This window comes from Carettochelys insculpta, chromosome 1 (assembly GCF_033958435.1).
Source record: "Carettochelys insculpta isolate YL-2023 chromosome 1, ASM3395843v1, whole genome shotgun sequence".
NCBI lineage: Eukaryota > Metazoa > Chordata > Testudines > Carettochelyidae > Carettochelys > Carettochelys insculpta.
In genome coordinates this window covers 263,107,223-263,128,510 of record NC_134137.1, presented here as the reverse complement: position 1 = coordinate 263,128,510, position 21,288 = coordinate 263,107,223, and the positions used below count along the sequence as shown (strand labels likewise).

At 46.0% G+C, this 21,288-nt stretch overlaps 1 protein-coding gene across 2 annotated transcripts in view; it reads right to left on the bottom strand.

Annotated features, from left to right (window-relative positions):
* The window catches only part of NINJ2 (ninjurin 2), an 84,395-nt gene extending 77,257 nt beyond the window's left edge, over nucleotides 1–7,138 (bottom strand). For both annotated transcript variants that reach the window (XR_012643904.1, XM_074983778.1), the window contains exon 1: nucleotides 7,048–7,138. Coding sequence is in view for 1 of the 2 variants with exons in the window: in XM_074983778.1 (XP_074839879.1) it covers nucleotides 7,048–7,080 (33 nt within the window). In the remaining variant the exon portion in view is untranslated. The remainder of the gene's footprint in view (nucleotides 1–7,047) is intronic.
* Nucleotides 7,139–21,288: the final 14,150 nt, after the last annotated feature.

Genomic DNA, 21,288 nt, shown 5'->3' with positions numbered 1-21,288 from the left:
TTTGTACTCTCAGCCCTGTCTGTGCCATGTTCTGTTCTCAGGGACTTGCTTCTTCCTCACAACTTAGCTTTGCTTTTAACCATGTATTGTCCATTGTTGCTTGGCCTTAGGCCTCAGACCAGGCCTGTGCTGCATGGGCTTAGGCCTTCATCTTACTATATACTGTTTGCACTGAGTCATTAACTTTTTCCTTCTCTATTACTGGTCTCAGTAGTAGCAGAAATTATGTTAATCTTACACATAAATGAGGCCACGCATTATTCAAACTCTTGCTTGTCAGCACAGAGTAACGACAACATCTCATATTCATGCACCGTAGCAATCTCATCACAATGTATTTTAAAAGCTAACCTTCAAACTGGACACGGGATTCACTATGTTTGCCACAAGGGTAAAATGGAGTGGCTGTTTAACAGTGAATAGTTGCCTTATAGAACAGTTAAGGACCAGAAGTCAAGAATCTGTTTCCAGCAGAAATTGCAGAACTCAGTCTAGGCAGGAGAACATAACTATCCCTGTTGTACTTTGGCCATACAGCAGGGCAAAAACCATGAGCCAGATCCTCAAGTCATTTAAATTATCAAGACTCCAGTGATTTGAGTAGTGCTGAGTAGTTATGCTGATTTACACCAGCGGAGGGTCTGGCCCAATATCTCTTCCAAAGGATGCTATGGATTTTATAATGCATGCAATGATCAAAAGTTCCACCTACTGTATCGTTGTATACTATGTCCTTCTGCAGTTAGGCATCCTTGAGGATCTCTTATCAAAGTACAACACCAGGAGACCTCTGCTTAGCATGAGAGAAGTGACAGAACAAGAAGAGAATGTTGCTGCACTGATACCCTATAAAAGCTGAACTGGGTGATGCAGCACTCTCAATTTCCCTGCAATGTCAAGACACAGAGGGCCAGATTCTCTGCTGCTCAGCGACTCGCTCAGTGGAGAGCTGGGCAGGCTCTGGGGGAGTCCAGATTTGATGTCATACTGTAAAGAATATATATATATATATATATATTTGTGTGTGTGTGTGTTTGTTAAGGTTCATCTGCACTGAAAGTGGGAGCACACGCAGTCTTTCATGCGAGCAAGCCTTTTCATGTATGAGTGGACTTGCGTATCAGATCCAGAGATGGCCCAGTGGGGCCCCACCAGTGGGCAAGGCCCAAGGCAGCACACTGATGATAGGTCCAGATGGTGGGCAATGGATGCTATATTCAGGGTCCAAGGCAACCATCCTGCTCACCTTGCCCGAAGGCCGGGCCTAACCAGATCAGTACATGTGCATGGTGTATAAGAGGTGAAATACATCTAACAGGTGGCTAGTAGGAATGAAGGAGAGTATCAGGTTAGAAGGAGGGGGAACATGGTCTCCCAGGGTCTTTGAATGTCGCCTTTTAGGGAAGATAAGGTAGCCACCAATGTGTCTTTGTGCATAGTGTTTCAGGGAGAATTATAGACAGCAGGATTAATTCACTATTTAGTGTGTTCTGCATCTACCTGAAGGATGTCCCACCAATAGCTTCTACTCCTCTATATATTTACCCACTCTTAACTCTGTTGTTGTCCTGGACTTCTGAGTTAGTAGCATGGATAAGACTTCTCATAAATATTAATTAAAATGTGATGCCTTTCTCTCACCAAATCTCTCCTAGATAGAGCACCTGGGACCAAATTAATCTCTAGTTGAAGGCCTCTAATTTCAGTGTAGTTACACCACAGATTAATCTGACCCCTATTGTGTGTGTGTGTGTGTGTTTGTGTATGCACACATCACATGCAACAATACTCTCAGCTTCTAGATTTCCTTTACCATTGATTCAATTTCTTCAAGACCCCTCCCCATAAAATACCGTGCTTGAAAGATTTCCATTATGCCCTTACATGCTAAGTAAAGTTGCTGTTCACACCCAGGCAGAGGAATGGAGCAGGAGCAGGAGGAATTTGTAGGAATGAGGAGAAATATCACAATATTACTTGATAACAAAGATCAAATTAGTACTGCTATAAAAAATCCCTTTCTCCAATGTGATGTGCTAGCACCACCTCTCCGAGCCTTCTATCATTAGTGTGATAGGCAGCCTGGATATTGCTGTGCAGAATCACACATCCCTGCAACTTGGGGAACAGACATAAGACCTTTCCCTTTCCCCAATATGATATCAGATTTCACATCTCTGGTTTCATTGCTTACATTAGAAGAACTTTGTTTCCACAGTGAATTTTCTTCCTAACCCTCTACATTCCTCCAATCCCACCTTAGACTTTGTGTTGTACACAGTCTGTTCTTCTTCATAAATTCCACAGTCTGAGTTAATGATATTTAGTTTTTCCATCTGAAAAATAAAGATAATCTTTCCCTGCTTTCCAAGAATATGATGAGGTTTACTTAGTGTTTGTAGAGCACGTGGAATCCTCACATGAAAGAATCTGTATGAATGCAGAGTATCATTATTGAAATACGGTATAATTTTTACTTGGTGCCCAATGACATTACTGAAACCCTCTTGGACACGAACATTGCTTGGATTATAACATCACATTGCCACATTTCTTGGAAATTGCTGAGTGAGAGTAAAGGTCTCTGCAGCACTAGAAAGCACAAACTGGCTATGCAGACGAGCATGTACCATACAGAGATCTTGAAACCATGATGCTGCCTGGAGGGAAAAGCTTAAAGCCACAAAAACAAGAATAAATAAAAGTCTTGGCTAGCTGTGAACAAACCCACTACATTTCATCATCAGGCACAGTGTGAAAAGTGGGATGTGAGAGAGAGAATTTATGGCTTATGTGGGACTTTCCATTCATTTTGTGAATGTTTTAGGAAAGTGCCAACGGCCAGGTTGACAGCCCCACTCATTAAAGCCAAGCAATTGTATTAAAAGGCCAGTCTAAAATCTATTTGATCAAGATCTGGTCAAACTACTATTTGGGAGGTTTTTTTCTGATTACCAATTGTTTATAAATCCATTCTGATTTATGCAAATATGCTCAATATTCACAAGTAATCACTGAATAGTTTATGCAAGCAAATTTCAATCAATGGAGTATTCTCAAACTCTTCACTCAATCTGTTTAGTCTTGTGGGCTCAAGCCCATTTCTCAGGATACATGAGGTGGATTCCCTCCCCCAAAAGCTTATGACCAAACGTTAGTCTTTATGGTGCCTCATTGTTTTTGCTGAAATTAACTAATTACCCCCAGGAAACTTGTTCTTTCTTTGTTACTTGTGATGTACGATTGATAATTTGGGCTACATCTACACAGCAGCACTATTCAGAAATAGGATTTTGGAAATAACACATCCACATACAAAATGCATTTTGAAATAGCACCCAGCTGTTTTGTAATAGCATTTCCGGGTCCGTGGTGCTTTTCCGAAATAGTGCCATTGGAGTCCATTATGCCTTATTTCGAAATAGCGCTATTCCATGTCTTAATAGATGCTATTTAGAAATAGTGAGCTTGAAATAGGTGCTATTGCTGTTGGAAAGAGGTTTACTGGAATAACAAACCCGCTATTTTGATTTTATTTTGAAATAGCATGTGCTTCGTTGGGACACTGCCAAAGTTATTTTGAAACAATTTCTGTTATTTTGAGATAACTTTGCCATGTAGACACAGCCTTAGATTGCAAGGTATCATTTCTGTTCTATGCATTTGATGAATGTAACTTTTTAAGAAGAATAGCAATCTAAAAAATCTAACAAAAGCTTACAGAGGGCACTCATCTTCAAATATGTTTCTTCACACATTAATATGAACAACATTCATCTTGCATGCATCCCTTTGAATCCAAACCCATTCACCCAGTTGTGTATGAATAGCAAATAATAAGGTGGTAACCAGTATCACACAAGAGCATATGTTCACTGATACTATGTTGTGATAGTCAACTAACTCTAAGCTAATTCATTTAACCAAACTCTTAAATTTCTAAATCATCTATCACTACAGTATCATGCACCAATTTTGAGGCAGGCTGGGACGTCTTGTGGCACGTTTGGTTTTATTTGTACGGATATCCCAAAAGTTGTTTAAGCTCCCAGTTATCTCAGAATAGAACTTGATGTAACACATTAAAACACTGGTCCAGCTTTTCTGACTTCTTGCCAACAGCCAATACCAGTTGCTTTCTAATGAAGAAGGAAGCTGCCATTGCTGGCAACATCTGAAAGTCATGAATAGAGATGTTTGGGGTGAAAAAATACAGACACACCTTTTAATGGGAGTTATAGTTTTATCTATTTACCCAGGTTTTTGCTGGATGGGGAAGGAGATTAAGTCTAGCTTAATATAGAGCACTTTTCACTTCATCTGTCTTGTTTTAGGACCTGTGTGCACTTAGATATTTTGTATGTGTGCCTAGAAGTGGGAACTGAAAAATAAACTCTATGCAAGTACTTTGGACTTGGCGAGTCTGTGGGAGGGAGAGAGTGGAAAAATGCTAGGTACTTGGTGTTTGGAAAGCAGCAGTGTCTTCTATCCAGGGACATTTGGCCGATATCCTTTTTAATATACCTTCTCTGCTACACAGTGTTGTTTGGAGGCAGGAGGGGTACTTTTCCTGATGTCCATAGACCATTAACTGAAGTAGGGGACTAGAAAGTGCCTCTTGTAGCTTGCATAACTCTAAATGTTGTTATTGGTCATAAAATTATCCTCTCCTTTATTTAGTGCCAGCTACAATATTTGACTCCTCCTGCAGGACAAAAATTTACATACGCTAACTATGTACTGAGATGAGAGAAGAAGTATTTATTTTTATTTGATCTATTAACTTCTCCTGGTGAGTTCTTTTTTTCATGTTATCAGACAGGCTAAAGAAGAGGAGACTGATCACCTCTCACTACAGCCTGTATAATCCTAAATACCTCCTACACCGCAGGCTAAAGAATCATTGGTTTTGAAATCTTTTTGCAAATGGAAAGTCTATAAATGTGATGCAGTATAAAAATCCTCATTGGCAGGGAGCAACCATTTGGGCACAGAATGTCTAGAGAATAAAGCCAAATGCAATACGTTAGATTTCTTGGCTGTTAATGTACTTGCCTACAGTAGCACTTTCATATAAAGATTCATGCAACAGCTGTGGGATTGTCCCAGAGCATGCAGTGCTTGTACTTTCAGGGGCCTCCAGGGGCTCTCACTGCTGAACTTCAGAGTGGGCACCTACACTTCATTAGCCAGAACAAAAAAACAAAGGGCATCCCAAAAAGAGCCTTTAATTAATGAGCATATTACTGTGGTCCCCTCACTCCTTTTTTTCCTCTTTCATCTCCTGCTTCTTTTGCTCTGCCTTTAAGGCTATTTTACAGTCTGGTCCTCCAAAGACCCCTGTACTTCCCTCGCCTACATAATCCACAGTGTTATTTTTCCTTTGCCAGTATCATGGAGGTTTTCTGATGATGAGGATGCAGGAACCTATGAGTATTTGCCTAAGTTTTGTAAACTCTGGTTTAGCAAAATCCCATGAGGTGCCATTAGGAGAACCTCATGAAAACACTGTGTCTTATGGGATTTGGCAGAGAAGCGGATGACACCTTGCACTTGCCTGGTTCAGAAACAAACATGTTAATTTTAGTTTTGAAATCAAACTCACCTCTTTCTTTTCATTTGCTCACATCCTGTCCCCCTTGATTGAAATTACTCTTAACGGCCCTTCATTCACATGAGAGGTGGGCCCAATCTGCAAGGTTCAAATCTGAATGCAGAGCCAAACTTTTTTGAATCTCAGTTGTATTTGGATTTGGGGGTTGTTTTGTTCTGTTACCATGGCTGTGTTAGTGCACAAATCTGGATTTTCCCCAAGTGTGTTAGGTTCCTATGAAGGCGGCTTTATTGTTTTTAGTTCATATTTCTTGACCTGTTTCCTTTTACAATTGTTCCTGGTTTGTACAACTCTCCACCTTTACCCTTTCTACCTTGTTTTGGGAAATATCAGCCCCTCTCTGTTTCCTGTTCAAATAGAGGCATCCATAGCAGCATCCAGCTTTGCTAATTGGCAAAGCTACCTCTGCTCACTGCCTTTTCCCCCCCGTCGTATCTGAAGACACCCTTTCCAGCCATTTCGGAGTTTGCCCTGCAACACATTCCTTTGCTGAAGTGACCCTGTGAATCTGTGTGCATCAGGCCCTGCCCTTGTCTGTTACTTTCTTTGTTATGCCACTCTCTGGAGCCTTCTTCATTACTGCTCTGATGATTTCTATAACAGACTCAGTTCTGTGCACTATAGTCTCTAGAAATTTTGACCGAGATCTGAATTTCCCTAAGGAATCTGTGTTCAGATCTAAAAATGCGGCTTAGGCCACTGTAAAGATGGAGCCCAACTGCAAAGTTTGGATACTGGTTCAAACTCCCCCAAATCTAGGAGCTGAATGTAGCTACCAGGTGCAGATCTGAACTGCAACTTTCCCAAATTTTGCAAATGTTTCTGATCAGGGGTTTGAGTTGCAATCTCTCATAATTTCTTTCTAAACCCCTGGGGAGTTGCCCTTTCCTAAAAGCTAGACAGAGTCCAAAGGAACACCCTCCTTCAAAAACAAACACCTGCTAAAGGAGTTTTATCAGTAAATGTTGTTTCTCTATCAGTCCCACATACAAAAGCCTGGCTCGTGCTCTCCCGCTCAGCAGTTGCTGTATGTATTTCTTTTCTCCTCGCTAGACTGGGAGCACTTTCTGCCAAACACAGAAGGGCTTTGTGAGGAGGGGAACAGCTCAAACTCTTACAGCTAGTAAAATTCACACTGCCTCCCTCTCAGACCTGGACGCGAACCACCTCTGGTGTTTTACTCTCTCCACAAAAATAGGTCTGTCTAATAAGGTCCAGTAGCCCCCTCTTTCATCTAGTCTCCTTCACAATAAGGAGCTAATCGACACTTTCATTAGCAGAGCGTGGAGAAGAGCCTGTAATCAGTCGCTTTCCAAAGGGAACTGAAAATTTCAGCCAAGAGTTTTCAAAAGAGACGAGTGAGTGACAGGAATTGATATTGCCTCCCTCTGCCCTCCCACTTCCCCTTTGGTAATTCCCCAAGATGCACTCACTTGAAGGTTGATGATTTCCCCTTCTAATGCCATCCTTTTGCCCTTAGATCTCTTCCTCAGCCCACTGCAGACTGCACAGTAACGTGGGACTCTTCAGTCTCAGGGACTCTCTAACGTTTCTTTTGGGTAGGAGAGCACAGCTGCTGAAACAGACCTGCTATTCATACGCCTGATGCGAGACGCCCGTCTTGGCACAAGTGTACGGGGGAGGAAGGGGGTGGCATACAAATTCTTTGTCTTCAAGATGCTGAATGGTCCATGGAATAAACATCCCTCTTAAATTGGATATGACAGTTTTGTTCAGTATGTCTCGCTCTCTCCATAAACTCCCTGGATCCAGCTGAGCCCTGTGAGATCACTCAAGCTGGAATTCTGTGATGCAGCTAGCGTACCATAGGGGTCATGGTACAGATTGTACAAAGTATTTAGCAACCATCCTGAACCCTCTCTGTAGCCACAGAGCCCCTGTGTTCACATCAGGGCTACCATATGAAGATGATGTGGAAACTAGTGGCTGAGGAGGTTAGGGCCAGAAAGTCTTTTTCCTTTGCTGTTGTTTTACATCACAGAAAAGCATTAGAGAAAGCTGAGATAGAATTTCCATTCTAAATCCATTTTAAGTTACTTCTTACTTTCCCAACCGAGAAAAAAGTCGTTTGGGATGGGAATTTTTATCCCTGGTCTCCCAGCCCCTAATGAGGTTCTCTTTTAATTGATAGGTGAGAAGGGACCAAAAATTGCTTTAGAATGGAAATGTACGCAGCCAAAATCAAGTCACGAATCATGAAGTTAATACAAGTGGGATTCTCAACTAGTGAACATCCACATAGCCCTATTGACTTCAATGTAGCTATGAAACTTTACAGCAATCAAGGATTGGGTGGACATGTTTTGTCCTTTGAAGGGCAACTTCACCAATCAATGAGAACAGCATTGAAAGTTCTATCTTTACGGAAGGAAACTCTCTTGTTAAGAAGCGTGCTCTGCAGTATGCGTGTAGTTACCCGGTGTTTACCCTTTTCTGTGTCTCCACGTCTGTGGAGGAGTCTCTCTCGGGGGAATCTGCCCTTGTACTGATATGTCTCAGGAGAAGGTCCAGTTTGACAATGCTAATGCTTAGCAGTTCTGTGGCACCGTTTCAAGAAATTAATGTATTTAGCCTCACAAAAGTCTTGTAAAGTAGGTTGTATTATTCACATTGTAAAGATGTATTATCTGAGGCACAGAGGTACGTGTTAGTGGCAGGCTTGAGGTCACACGAAAAGTCTCTGGCGGAGTGAGGACTAAAGCCCAGATCATTTGACTTTCAGTTCTGTGGCTTATCTACATGAGCAACTTTCGTCCCATCATTTGGCATATAGTTAATGTAGTTTCTGTATGAAAGCATGAAAAAGCAAGCAGCTGGCAAAGCTGCTGTAATGTATTTCTGAAATGGTAAGAAAAAAACATTTTGGTTCTCTTAAAAGGTGACCACTGTTTACATAAAAGCCTTATCTGACATCCATTTGAAATTCACCTGTCCATCGCATGCATTCATGTACAATTCATCAGCCTCATTGGCATAGAAGTCAGTGACTATTACTTATAACGTGTGAGGCCTGGGTTGGGGTCAGAATGCAGGCTTCTGAGTCCTAATCTACATAAGGCTGTTATGACAGTAGCTTCCCATTTAATTTTTTAAATTCTGTGTAAGAAATTTTGAAAACAAAGTATAGCAATTTCCTTTTCTTATTTACATGTTAGGATTGAAATCTCAGTATTGCCTACCAGTTTCCCTACAAAGGTACAACTGCAGAGGCACTAATACAAAGAATGACCTGTTCTAAATTACTTTTCTAAAGCTGTCTATAATAAGATACCACAACTCAGATTATATATAGGTGCAGTGTAATAATGAATAATTTATATACCTAGTGTTTACCACATCTTTCAAACCTACTCCTGAAAGCTGAGGAGGACTTGTGCTATACTTGATCTTTGTGAGTTGGATCTACAGGGAAAGACGCAAGAGTTCTTGACAAAGATATGCTGTCCTTAGGTATCTTGCCTGTATCATGGTAGGCCCAAAATATTCTGTGGTGAGAAGTGAATTAAATATCTAGCTATTAATACTGAGCTAATTTCAGACAAGACCACCAAATATATAACACAGGGCCTTTTAAACCAGCTTCTCTCAAGCACTTATCTAAGTGTTATGCTGAAACTGTTGGCATATTCTCCAGAGAGATGTCCCAAAGAATAATATCCTTATGCCGTGTTTTCATAAAATCCAGAGTAATTAAGCAAGACCTACTGTAACCCTGTGTCCTTCCAAACAAGCAAAACTAAATCAAATCATGTTCCCCATTCCCTCTCCCAAGATAGCATGAAAGAGTCTTTTTCTGCAGAAGCATATTAGTAGTAATGACTCTATGCAGGTTCTCTGAGGCCATCTGGACTCAAATGCATTAAAATGATATAATTTCAAACAAAAAAATTGATCTTGGAGATTATTTTGTATGTCCTATTAATAGCAAAGCGATAAGTCTAAATCTGCATGAAAATAGCAAAATGGGTTTGTTTCCATTTAACTCTCTGAACTGCCAAGGGAAGACGAAAGTCCTCAAATGAAAAATCCCAGTGTTGACAGAAAAGGTGTTCTGATCACTCCTGATTGCAAAGAAGAGTTAATATGTTTTTTGAATTAATTAGTAGAGAGAAAGGTGGGTGAAGTAATATTCTTAATTGGATCAATTTCTGCTGATGAAACAGACAATTTTTCAAGCTCTTCAGCTTTTCATCATGACCAGTAGGGCTATAGTACTGCAAACATATAACAATCATTAACTGTCACAACCAGAATCTGCCATCGCCTTGGTTGGAAAGTGCTCATTAGGGCCCATAAAGTGCTGCACAGAGTGCAGGCAAGACAAGAGATGTCCAGAGTTGGTTATTGGTGTAACAAATGATTGAACAGAGTAAAACTGAGTAATTGTTATATGCACATGAGGATGTGAAAGGGAGTTTGATGGGAAAAGAATCTCTAGAGAGAAGAGAGCAGTACAAGGTGACTGCAGAGCTATTGGCTGTAGAAGGCAGCTTGTACCTAGCTCTTGTTCTAGGGGGTGAGAGTGCAAAGCAGCCTCTTCCCTTTGTTCCCTGAGTTTTTACACAGGGCCCAGGTACAATGGGAGTTTTTGCTCTTAAGGTTCTACTACCACTAAGGATGCTAGCCTCTGCAATGGAACTGGATAAGAAGATAGAGCCATGAACTTGTTCCCTCAGCACCAGTCATCAGAAATTGCTGGTCGCGGAGGGGACTCCACTCTGTCTTAAGGGGAGATATAGAAACAGATTCCCTGGGAGAGCTAAGATGCATCACCGTGCTCCAAAGGAACTTTGGTCTTGTGACTTGGTTAAGAGGAGCATTTGCAGGGTGGTATTCTCAACCTTTCCCAGATCATGACCTTGTATTACGAGAGAATATATTTTTGAGATTCTCCCTCCAACAGTTTCAGGAAACTTTTTCAAACTAGTCAGAAAGAAAGGGAGGAAGGCTATGACCCATTTGTAATCCTCCTTGGAACACTGCAACCCTTCCCACCAGCCTGCAGACTGATATCCCATGTTGTAGGGCTTACTAGAGAGCCTAAATTTTCCAAAAGTACCTAAGCAATCTTGGAGCCTGAGTCCCATTTTCAAAATTGACTTAGGAATTTAGAAACCTTTGTTCCACTGCCTCTCCATGAGATTCAGGCTTCTAAGGCCTGATCAATACTACAAAAGCTCACTTCCCTGAAGAATCAAAACAAAAAGCAGTCAAGTAGCACTTTGAAGACCAGCAAAATAATTTATTAGGTGATGAGCTTTCGTGCGACAAACCCACTTCTCCAGACCATAGCCAGACCAGAACAGACTCAATATTTAAGGAACAGAGAACTAAACAGTAATCAAGGAGGACAAATCAGAAAAAATGATCAAGGTGAGCAAATCAGAGAGTGGAGGGGTGGCGGGGCGGGGGGAAGGTCAAGATTTGCTCACCTTGATCATTTTTTCTGATTTGTCCTCCTTGATTACTGTTTGGTTCTCTGTGCCTTAAATATTGAGTCTGTTCTGGTCTGGCTATGGTCTGAAGAAGTGGGTCTGTCCCACGAAAGCTCACCTAATAAACTATTTTGCTGGCCTTTAAAGTGCTACTTGACTGCTTTTTGTTTTGATAGCGTATAGACTAGCACGGCTTCCTCTCTGTTCCCTGAACAATGTAATTAATCCAAACAAAATACATTTATTTTAATTTCTGCAGAATTAAATTTTTATTTTAGTTTTGTGGTGCACTATAAACAAAGTGAGAAAAAGATACAGATAGGTCAGGCTACAGGAGGTCAGACCCCAGTTACTAGATAGATCTCGTTACTAAATGACTACCGAAATTCTCAGGAAAACGTTGCAATCTTGTTTTGTTTCAGTTTTCACCTGAAGAGTTCAGAAAGGTGAAATTGTGATGAGTATGGGGAACTATATCTTGGTGAACCCTCAGCGCTTTGATGTCAGATTGTTTATAATCTTTCCTGGGCCATCACCATGGGAAATGGGAATTCAAGAGGCTGATCCAGCCCCCACTTCATGCTGACATTAGAACCACGCCGTTGTCCAGAGAGGGATATCACTCAAGAAATAGACAAAATGTTGCCACCCTGGGTGTTTTGAGAAGTGGGCAAAGACTTCTGCTTGGCTCAAGCTGGAGTACTTCATGCTATCATTTGTAGACTCCATACACTACACCTTCCATAGGCTACATGTGTACTAGAACTTGTAGCTGAATGTTTCAGCTGGTTCTTTCACTTAAAAACTGAGTAACAAACCATTTGAGCTTCTGGTTTGTGGGGCTATGACTGGACTGAGTTATTGATTCTTCAGTTCAAACTGGAAATCAGTAGAGACCAATAAAGGTTTCTAATCAAGCTGGTGGAAAATTTAAAAGGCAAAATACAAATACCTGTGAGGGGAAGGGAGGCTGCCATTTGCAAGATGAAGTCTTCAGTCTCTGAGTAAGTTGGCGCAATGGCCCTCAGTCAGACAGAGATAGGTGCCTCTGTGTTAGAGAAGGAGAAAGGAATGAAGAAGCTGGGGAGAGAAAGAACCTGTAAAGATGAATGATAAAATTAAAGGTAGGACAAATCTAAGAGAATGTTTCAGTTGTTCTCATGCCTGAGATCTTATTCTTCTGTGTTTATTATATTGAACCACAAATTCTTCCTTTGCATACCTATTTCCCACCCTGAAAACTGTACAGAGTCCACCTGCTTATAGTTACTAGCTACCTTACAGTTACCAACAACTTAGCCTTTTGACAGCCATGAGAAACCCTCCTCTTCTGACCCTCCAAACATTCAAAAGAACTTTTGCTTCAATAGGATCTCTGGACCTAAAAGCTTGCTGTTATTGCCATAAGGATAAATTCATCATTAGAATATTTCCATTGACTTCAATGCAATTACCAATTTAGCCCAGGTCTCACTCTGACCTTAAAAGCATTTCCTACCCTGCTGTGACTGGCAATGCTGACAACCATCCTCAAATGTGAGGGTGAGAGAAGGCCAGAGAACTAATCCCATGTGACACCCTCCCACACTTTTTTGCACTTTTCCTTCTTCCACGGGACTCCTATGAGCCTGTCTCTTGGGAAATGGTCAGAACAATGACCCACCCCCTGCACTTCCATTTGCACTCTCCTTCCAGTGTTCTCACATACAACCTCTTCTCCCCAAATCTCTGTGTGAGGGCAGGGCTAGCGCTGGGCACCTCTGAACACTGTGATCCGTTCTCATGGAATTCCATCTATGGGAAAAAAGACTTAACCTGGATATAGATTTCATGATTTTGAAGCAGTCCTTAGGTCTAAGAGTTGTTGATCATAGGGGGCGCCACTTTTCTATAGGCCATTTGGGGAGCCTACTTCTCCTCTCACAGGATCCAAATAACTCCCACTGACATCAGTGGCAGTTATTCCACTCTTCAGGAATGAAAGCCTCTTGATAGAACAGATAATTGGGTCCCTCATTCAGACTCTCATGCCTCCTTCCAATGGGCTTTCCTGAATGTGGGTTAGGAAAATGACAAGCACTGTAAGGGATTAAACCAACAATGAAGTTGCGAGGTAAACCTGAAAAAATAAGTTCATGGAATACCCATTGCTGAACTGACACAACTTTTTTAATTCCCAGGTGTAAAGTTTCCTGTTTGTCAGGGCCGGGGCACTCACTCCTGCAGCTTTAGGGAATCAACACTCACATCAGATTACCCTGTCAGGAATCCTAACTTGTGACTAGGTGACTGCTCCTGAAAGAGGGCCAAGCAGTCAGTCAGTAGATTAGGCCTTCTCGCCTAAGGGTTAGTGCTCACCCAGTTCCAAGTGTGGGACAAGTGATAGGGGGCCATATGCCTAGCCTGCTCCACCAAGTCCCAGCCCAGGTGCTGGAAGCAACAGGTGAGCCCATCAGAAGGCTGACAGGGAAAAATGGGGTCACTGCCTTACCGCCTGGCAACACAACAAGGACCAGTACATCATTTCCCTGGCCTACCTCCTCCAGGCATCTGGTGGGGCTGCTTCACAACCTCATTGGTCTGGGTCCCAGTTTCCTTGCCAGGTGGCCTGCTCTCCATTCCCTCTTCAGTTTGTCAGTCTCCCAGGGCAGCAGTTTGCCTTCTCTCCAGGCCAGCTCTAGAGAGTCATCACCCATCACAGAGAGTCATGGTTTCAGCTGGCAGTTCTGCTTTCTAGAAAGGACATATGGGGCCTGGCCTGATTCCAACTGAGCTGCAAAGCCCTGCTCTTCCTGCTTCACAGCTGCATTTCCTGCAAGGGGGACAGGGTAGGGTTAGCAGAGCCCAATAGAGTGATTTAACCTTTGCTGCAGCAGACTGAGACTACTGTGCTTCATTAAACCAGGTTAATGCCACTACAAGTTCCACCTCCGTGGTTTGGCATGGCTGGAACCTGACTGGTCCTGGACAAGAGAATTTGCTGGACCAGGGAAGGTTCCCTGCCACCTCTCCCAAGCCATGCCTCTCCCCCGCCCCCTCACCACTGGACTGCTCTTCTAACTTCTGCCAGGAAGCTAGCTCCGGCCCACACTGTGGAGGCTGCTGGAAAAAGCCGGCTCCAGCCCCAAACCTTCTAGGCTGCGGGGGAAAACTGGCTCTGGCCCTACCCCATGGGACTGTTGGGGAAAGCTAGCTCTGGCCCTGAAGGGGGCTTCCCCCAGCCCTGAGAGGCTGCTGGCAGATGGTAGCCCCAGCCCTGTGAACCTACACCTGGGGTGCTGGAGGGATGTGGGCTCTGCTGCAGCCCCCTCCCCAGGGCTGCAAGAGGATGCGGGCTGCACCCTCCTGCCTGGCTGTCTGATCTAGTGACATCCATAAAAAAGGGGAAGAAGGGTTCATTTGAAGATGGAGTTTACTTTCGAAAGAGCTGCATCCACACTGCTTTTCTTCATTCAAAAGAATATGCAAATGAGGCACCAGATATGTAAATCTGCACCTCATTTGCATGCCTCTTTTGAAAGAGGAATGCAGATGTAGACAAAGCCTAAGGCTACATCTACACAGCAGAGTTATTTCAAAATAACCCATTTTGGAATAGCTATTCTATTTCATAATAACACAGCTACACATAGGAATGCATTTTGAAATAGCACCCAGCTATTTCTAAATATCATGGTCTAACACATAGTCCATATTTAGAAATAGTGTCATTGGACACCATTATGGCTTATTTCGAAACAGCACTATTCCATGCCTTAACAGTGCTTATTTCAAAATAGGCATTATTCCTCCTGCAATGAAGTTTATGAAATTTGTAATAACATGCCTGCTAGTTTGAATTTATTTCAAACTAGCAAGCACTCAGTGTAGATGCTCACAAAGTTATTTCAGAATAATGGCTGCTATCTCAAAACAATTTTGCTGTAAGGCCATAGCCTAAGAGAATTATCTTGTTGTAAGTGAGTATGTTGAGGTAAGAGGAGTGTAAAATGGGAGAAAAAAAAAATCTTCCTATACAGCTCTGCACCTGGAACATTGGATTCAGTTTTAGACACCTCACTGCAATAAAAATATTGACAAGCTTCAAGCAACTGAGCAAAGAGTGACAAAAAGTAGTGGAAGGACTAATTTATTAAAAAACATTTAAAAGTTAAGTACGTAGGGCTTGGCTAAATAATGGTTAATGACTGATATAAAGGCCGTTGAAGACAATTGGCATAGAGTGCTGGAACAATATGTATAGGGGGGTTGCTGAGAGGCATTGAACCAAACTGTAAACCCCATATATAATGGAAACCACATCAAGTCACAGGTTGCTGCAGCTGATTTACACTAAGAGAACTGAAGTAATAGTAGTTAACATACATATTGCTGTATAGTAGCAAACTGTCCAGCTCAGAGACTCACTGTGCCAAGCATTGTACAGACGCATACAAAGTCCATTGAAAAGCTACAGTTGAAGAAACAGATCCACACGCTCTAAATAAATAAAAGTTAATGCAGATTTGAACAATAAGTTCTGGACTTCAGTTGCTTTTATGGTGCATTAACAATGGTGCACTTAATTTTAGGTTCAAATGTACTAAGAGATTGATTCTCCATTCAACCAGGCTACATCAGGTATAATTCTATTGAAATCAATAGTTACATAAGTATAAATCTGGTGTGAGGTGAGAATCTTCTCCTGTGTAGCCAAAGATTCCTTGCAGGTGTAAAGGAGAATGAATTCAATCCTGCAAAGTGCTAAGCACTTAGAGTCTGATCCAGCATGCGCTTAATTTTAAATACCTAAGTAGCCCCTTTAAATCCAGTGGGGATAAATGATCCCTTCTCTGGACCAGGGCCAGACTGCTCCAAACCTTGTAGGACTGAGACCCAAATGAGTATGGAAGCTGAGTTGCATGTGCCTAAGTATATCTGAGCACAAATTAACACATGTGCTCCTCATAGATGAATGGGCATAAAGATAGCTGTTTAAAAGACCAGAGGCATCCTCATTTCAGACAGGAGTACTGACCTCAAACCTCCATAGGAGGCTAGTCCCTGCAAACATTACCACTGCACATATTCAGCACCTTTTTCAATCAGATCCAGGATGTGAATTAATGGAAACTGATAACCAGAGAGCATCAACGGTCATATTCATCTGTGTATCCCAAGTCGGAAATTACGTTTCTGACTGTAACGACAGGCAATTGCTAAAGCATTGTTCCTTTAATTAGTCTTTTGGGATGAAAGATGTTTAGAATAACTTCTTGTAGCACTGATGATCATTCAGCGAGCAGGACTAACTAAGTATTATTAGGCCAGTTTTTGTTTTCATTTACTTTGTTGTAAATTTGAAATAACTTAGTAGGTTTCAGTGGAGATTCTCCAAATTTACATTGGTACAGCTGAGATCTGAATCTAGTCCAGTGAATATGTTGAAGTAAGCCAAATCCTGCTCTCTACTGCACCTGTGAAATCCCATCACAATTACGAAATAGACACCTTTCTCTGAGCATGCATGAAAGGCGCCACTGCTGGGTCAGTGTGACAACTGCCAGCAGGGACACACCAGGGACTGAGTTAAAAAAAAACACGAGCCGCTACAACACAAGCTAACATAGCAAGACTATTGAACTGGAGACTATAACAAAGTCATATCTTCTGCAGATAAGCCCAGTGGGATGACCTGTAACATATTACATCAGCCTATCCGTTCCTCCAGTGTGTGTGTGTGTGTGTGTGTGTGTGTGTGTGTGTGTGTGTAAACTGAAAAAAATTGCCATCCGTTTTGTCTCCCACATCAAAACCAATGTATAGCTACGTCTACACGTGAATGCTACATCGAAATAGCTTATTTCTATGTAGCGACATCGAAATAAGCTATTTCGATGAATAACGTCTACACATCCTCCAGGGCTGGTGCCGTCGACGTTGGGCAGCACCACGTCGAAGTAGGTGCTGCAGGGGAGCGTCTAAACTCCAAAGCGGCCCACATCGAAATAAGGGTGCCAGGAACAGCTGCAGACAGGGTCACAGGGCGGACTAGCACTTCCGGAGCAACAGCTAGCCGCTCCCTTAAAGGGCCCCTCCCAGACACACTCAGCCTGCACAGCACACGGTCTGCAAAGCCACAAGCACACACACCCCATGAAGCACCATGGACCCCCAGCAGCAGCAGCAGCAGCAGCAGCAGGCAGAGGTCCACACAGCCTCCCCTGCAGGAGCAGTGCTCGCCCTGCTCGATGCCATGCAGGAGGCAGCTGATCACCTTTTATTCACAGAAGAAGAAGAGGAGCTGCCCCCAGGGGAGGAGGAAGCAGCCCCAGACCCTGCTGTCCTCCGCCCCCCCGCCCCCCCCGCCGCACATGCCGCCAGCTGTGGAGCTACCCCACGAGCACTGACTGGTGGGAGCGGCTGGTGCTCGGTGAGTGGGACAATGAGTGCTGGCTCCAGAACTTTTGCATGAGCCGGCAGACATTCCTGGAGCTCTGCCAGTGGCTCACCCCTGCACTGAGGCACCAGGACACCTTCATGCGGCGTGCCCTCACTGTGGAGAAACGGGTCGGCATCGCTGTCTGGAAGCTGGCCACTCCAGACAGCTACCGATCCGTGGGGCAGCAGTTTGGTGTGGGCAAGGCCACTGTCGCGGCTGTCCTCATGGAGGTAAGAGGACCCACGAGGAGGGAGGGGAGCCCTGGGGTGGAGGGCAGCCCTGCGGGGGGGAGGGCAGCCTTGTGGGGAGGGAGTCCTGGGCGGGGGAGGGCCAGACACACCCTGCACACCCCTCACTGGTGCTCTCCCATGTCCTTCCCCTGCAGGTCGTCCGCACCATCAATGCCCTGCTCCTTCACAGGCTCGTGCGGCTTGGGGACCCGGATGCTGCCATTGCGGGGTTTGCCAGCCTGGGCTTCCCAAATTGCTTCGGGGCTCTGGATGGGACCCATATCCCCATCCGTGCTCCAGAGCACAGCGGAGGATGCTTTCTGAACAGGAAGGGCTACCATTCTGTGGTCCTCCAGGCCTTGGTGGACAGCCGGGGCTGCTTCCTGGACATTTATGTCGGGTGGCCTGGCAGCACCCACGACGCCCGGGAATTCGGGTCTGTGTCGCCGGCTGGAGGCGGGGACCTACATCCCCCAGCGGGAGATCCCTGTGGGGGACACCACCATGCCCCTCTGTGTAGTTGCAGACGCGGCGTACCCCCTCCGGCCCTGGCTCATGCACCCTTACACAGGCCATCTGTCAGCCAGCGAGGAGCGGTTGAACACGCGCTTGAACCATGCACGCCAGGTGGTTGAGCGCACTTTTGGCCACCTCAAAGGGCGCTGGAGGTGTCTCCTCACCCACCTTGATGCAGGCCCCACCAACATCCCCCAGATTGTGGGCACGTGCAGCGCACTCCACAACCTGGTCAAGAGCAAGGGGGAGGCATTCTTTCAGGGCTGGGCTGTGGATGCTGGCAGGGCTGACATGCAGCCACCCGCTGCCTCCAGTCGCCAGGTGGACCCCGAGGGGATCCGGGTCCGGGAGGCCCTGCGGGCCCATTTCGACCAGGCCGCGGGGTGAACACTGGCAGTCCCCTCACTGCACCCCTCCATCCTCCACAACACTTCCTGCCCCCACGCCCACACCACAGAGTACCCAAGAGCACACCCTCCCCACACTTTTCTTGCAAATAAAAATAGACCTGTTGTTTTTGAAACCAAAACCAGTGATTTTTCTTATTATTAATAATACAAATAAATATATATATATATATATAGCAGAACAAAAGGGGGAACTATTTACATGGGGGGCAGGTACCATATAACAGAGCAGGGATGTAACACAAACTATATACAACAAATAGGTATGATGGGGGATATGTACAAAGGGGGGTGGGCCACATCCTGGGCCCTGCACCCCTCTACTGTCCAGCGCCCGGGGTTGGCGGGCGCGACCCTCACCTCGGCCTGAGCCCTGGCCAAGGCTGGCTGGGGGCCGGGCGAACCAGCAGGTATGGCTGGCGGGTGTCAGCAGGCCCCAGGTCCCCCTCGGCGGGAGGCCCCAGGCTGGCAGACGGTGGTGGGATGGTGGTTGGAGCGGCGGGTGGAGCGGGCAGGGCGGGCAGAGCGGCGGGTGGCACGGCATGGGGGGGCCAGGTTGTCCACTATGCGGTCGAAGGTGCGCATGAAGGCCCCCCATGCCTCCTGGCGCCAGGCCAGCGCTCGCTCCTGGAGCTCCAGCCACCACTCCTCCACCCGCAAGTGCCACTCCAACACCTCCAGCTGACACCGGAGGGTCGCAAGCAGCTGGGGGTCCATTGCTGTCCTCTGGTGGTGGCTCCTCCTCTGGCGGCCTCGTCCTGGGGCTGGTTGGTGCTCCGCCGAGGGGATGGCCCCAGTGGGCTCTCCGGGACCACTGACACCTCGCCAGCGCTCTCCAGGCCCTCTGATGGTGCAGCTGCGGAACACAGGGGGGAAGAAGAGTGGAGACAGCCGTTAGTGTGGGCCCCAAGCTGTGGCCCTTGTCCCCCCACCCCTCTGCTGCTGGGTCCCCATCCCCGTCCCCGGGAGATGCTGCTGCTGCTGATGGGTGTCCCACCCCACCCTGGGGGACCCTAGGTTCCGCTCCCCCCATCCCCAGGGATGGGGCATGGCACTGTCTTGCTGGGGGGCAGGGGCTGATGCACTCTTCTGAGGGACATGCCACTGCTGTCCTTGGGGCCATGGTCATCTGGGCATGTGGAGGGCCCTGGTCATGTCTGTTGTCCCCGCCCCTTAACCCCGGGGGGTGTGCACCAGGGGGGTACATACCTGATGGTCTGCTCCCACAGTCGGGGGACACCCTCTGGGCAGACGCCCTGCTGGAGCTCCGGGATGGCAGCGCAATGTGGAGCCCCCCATCGCTGGAGGAGGATTCCCCCTCCTCCTCCTCTGGCATCCCAGGGGTGGGCTCCTGGGGAGGCCCCTGGGGTGCGGAGCTTGCCTCCGGGGCAGACTCTGCCTCCGGAGCCTGCTGGGGCTCGTTGGCCAAGGTGTCAAGAGTGACCGGCGGGGAGGAGATGTACCGGGGCCCAGGATGGACCTGCGCTCCCTGTAAAAGGGGCAAGTGGTGGGGGCGGCCCCAGATCGGCTGGCCGCATCCCGGGCCCAGGAGTAACCCTGCCGCAGCTCCTTCACCTTACTCCTGACATGATCAGGAGTGTGGGCAGGGTGACCCCGGGCAGCCAGGCCCTCGGCCAGCTGAGTGAACGCATCCGCGTTCCGCCTCTTGCTCCCCATTACCTGGAGCACCTCTTCCTCGCTCCAGAGCCCCAGCAGGTCCCGAAGCTCGGCCTCCATCCAGGAGGGGCCCTGCTGCCTTTTCCCGGGCTGGCTGCCAGGCTGGGAGCCCTGGCTCCCCTTGAGGGGGTTGCCCTGGGGTCGCTTGGGGGGCTGGTGGGAGGCCATCACTGCAGGGGTGGTGGCCTGGAGCTGCAGAGATGCTTGCAGGCTGGCCACGTGGCAGTGCTGCTGCCTGCATGTGCTCTCAGCTTCCTGCACAGGAACGCAGGGGGGTGGGGAGCTTTAAGGGGCCGCTGCATGCGGCGACCATAGAGCTCAGGGGCTGGAGAGAGCGTCTCTCAACCCCTCAGCTGATGGCCACCATGGCGGACCCTGCTCTTTCGATGTTGCGGGACGCGGATCGGCTACACATGCCCTACTTCGACGTTCAATGTCGAAGTAGGGCGCTATTCCCATCCCCTGATGGGGATAGCGACTTCGATGTCTCGCCGCCTTATGTCAATTTCAACTTCAAAATAGCGCCTGCCACGTGTAGACGTGGCAGGCGCTATTTCGAAGTTGGCGTGGCTACTTCGAAGTAGCCGGCACGTGTAGATGCGGCTTATAAGTTTTATTTGCCAGCAGAAGATTGATTAATCCTATTCCCAGGATTTGTGTAAATCACTCTGATATCACTTATGGAAACTGGTACAAAATGAGAAAAATCTTGTTCTCAGTGAACCTGTAAATGTATCTTTCATGATGCTCCCACTTTCTTTGTACTAGTTGGGGGATGGAGTTACAGTCTCCCAGGAAAATCTAGTGCCACACAAAGTGATGTTGGTATTCCAGTTGGTGGCCCTCTTTCTTGTGAATCAATATTGAGTTAATTCCTGGCAGACTGCTCCAGAAGGTTCCATCTTTCAGGTCTGTATTAAAACTAGGGCCCTGACTATTTACTGCAATTAAGTTTCCGATGATACTT